We start from the raw sequence: 2,054 nt of genomic DNA on the forward strand, positions 1-2,054 counted from the left end.
GTAAAGCTGCTCTAACAGTGCAGAAGGGAAAAGAGCTGGAAATGAGCAGAACACCTTCACATTTGTCATCATTACGATTAATGAGCAGGATCGCAGATCTGAAAGGTTCTCTGAGGAGAACCAGTTTAAGAACCAGAGCTGAGCAAAAGCATCAGCTATGTTAGCAGCGCAGCATGCAGCTCCTCCCGTGTCAGGTTAGCTAAACGGCTAACGAGGACGATGAGAACAGGAGGGAGCGACGAGAACGAAGTGAGGCGTCTGCATCATGTCACGTGTCACTGAAGGTCGCTGTTGTTGACTTTTGGTATGTTGCTCTTTGTTTTCTTCCAGGGGAACATCGTGGCCATCAAATACATCAACAAGAAACGCATCGAGCTCAACAGGAAGGTGCTGTTTGAGCTCAAACACGTGAGTGTCTGACACGTCACACGTGACCATTAGCACCGGCTAAGCTAACAGCTCAGAGTGGCTAAGCGAACGGGAACATTTACTGTCTGCTTCCTGTTCAGGACCAGGCTCACCAGTACAGTACAGCAGCCAGCATGAGCTGCTCCCAGCAGGGTCAGTGCAGCTACAGTGGGGCCTTCATCATCCAAACATCCATTCATTTATTTCTCCCAGTTTACCCAGTTCAGGGTAAACATGGTTTGGTCATTTTAATCCATACACTGCACACATTCAAGAAAATGTAATATTCAGCTAATTAAAAACAGACGATCTGTGTGACATGTTCTCAGGCCACACGTGGTTCCACGGTCAACTTCCTGTTATTCTTCTCCAGACTTGAGCTTCTGGATTTACATCACTGATGTAACGACCTGAACGATGTCCGGGTCAGGGTAATTCTAGGCTTCATGGTCTGGACCTGGACCTGGTCTGAGGAGGTCTGATGGGCAACACTGTGAAATGTCCCTTCAGTCCAGGGGTCCTGCTTGTATGTTGATGTGAAGAAATCTAAAGCAGTTTGGCTTTTCTGTCGGAGAGGGTTTGTTTGTTGTTGCGTGAAATGTTAAAATAATTTCTCAAAATGATTGAATATGAAACCAACATGAGCAGAGAGCACAAACGTGAGGCTGTGTCAGCTCGGTGACACGGGCACACTGACGTCTTTATTTTGTTACATATGAACACAGCGCTGCCACGTGTTGGACGCACAGAGAGGACTTCCTGAACGCTGAAGTGTCCAATGAGACGCCAGCTTTACTCTGTTTCCACAGTGGGCGTCACCGAGGGCGGAGTCATGCTCCCCGTGTTTTCCTGTGAATTCAGCCTTTGAATGTTTCCGTCTGTGCAGATGAGAGACGTCCAGAACGAACACCTGACCAGGTTCATTGGAGCGTGCATCGACCCCCCCAACTGCTGCATCATCACAGAGTACTGCTCCAGAGGCAGTCTGCAGGTACGGCTTTAAGGGTGGGGGTCAGGGTGACGGCGTCACGGCTGGTGCTGAGGAGATCTCGCCAAGGTCACCGCTGACAGGTTATTGGTTGTTTGTGTGTTCAGGACATCTTGGAGAACGACAGCATCACTCTGGACTGGATGTTTAAATATTCCCTCATTAACGACATCGTAAAGGTACGTTTCCATTTCCTGCAGAGTCTCTGCTTCGTTAAGTTTCTGCTTCCTGGACTGAAGCTCGTTAACGGCAGTTTCAGGGAGTGGAGTCGACGCAATGCATGTGGGACTCATCAAAGTGAAAGTACGAGGAGGAAGTGAGCAGGTTAACGAGGACAGAGGAGTCAAAGTTAGAGAGCTTTGGGGTCCCCGGTGTCTGATTGGATGATGGCAGGACTCAAAGTGAAGACAACAGTAATAAGTTACCTCCAGGTGGCGTTACCTGTGATAACAAACATGTTGTCAGTGCTGTCCTCCTCTCTGTGTCTGCAGGGCATGCTTTTCCTCCACAACAGTGTCATCTTCTCCCACGGTAAACTCAAGTCCTCCAACTGCGTCGTGGATAACCGCTTCGTCCTGAAGATCACCGACTACGGTTTGTCCAGCTTTCGGTCTGAGAGCGACGCAGCTAGCGACGCTCACGCCTACTACGCCCGTGA

General features: G+C 49.3%; 1 protein-coding gene across 1 annotated transcript; it reads left to right on the forward strand.

Moving 5' to 3' along the window:
• Window positions 1-207: 207 nt before the first annotated feature.
• Window positions 208-2,046, forward strand: LOC102209170 (atrial natriuretic peptide receptor 2-like; the record flags this gene model as incomplete). The annotated part of the gene is made up of 5 exons (XM_005755147.1): window positions 208-249; window positions 331-408; window positions 1,295-1,399; window positions 1,504-1,575; window positions 1,888-2,046. Coding segments are annotated over exons 1-5 (444 nt in total), but the record flags the coding sequence as incomplete, so codon positions are not given.
• Window positions 2,047-2,054: the final 8 nt, after the last annotated feature.

The sequence above is a fragment of the Pundamilia nyererei genome, unplaced genomic scaffold, assembly GCF_000239375.1.
Source record: "Pundamilia nyererei isolate P.nyererei 1_Seehausen unplaced genomic scaffold, PunNye1.0 scaffold01035, whole genome shotgun sequence".
Taxonomy (NCBI): Eukaryota; Metazoa; Chordata; class Actinopteri; order Cichliformes; family Cichlidae; genus Pundamilia; species Pundamilia nyererei.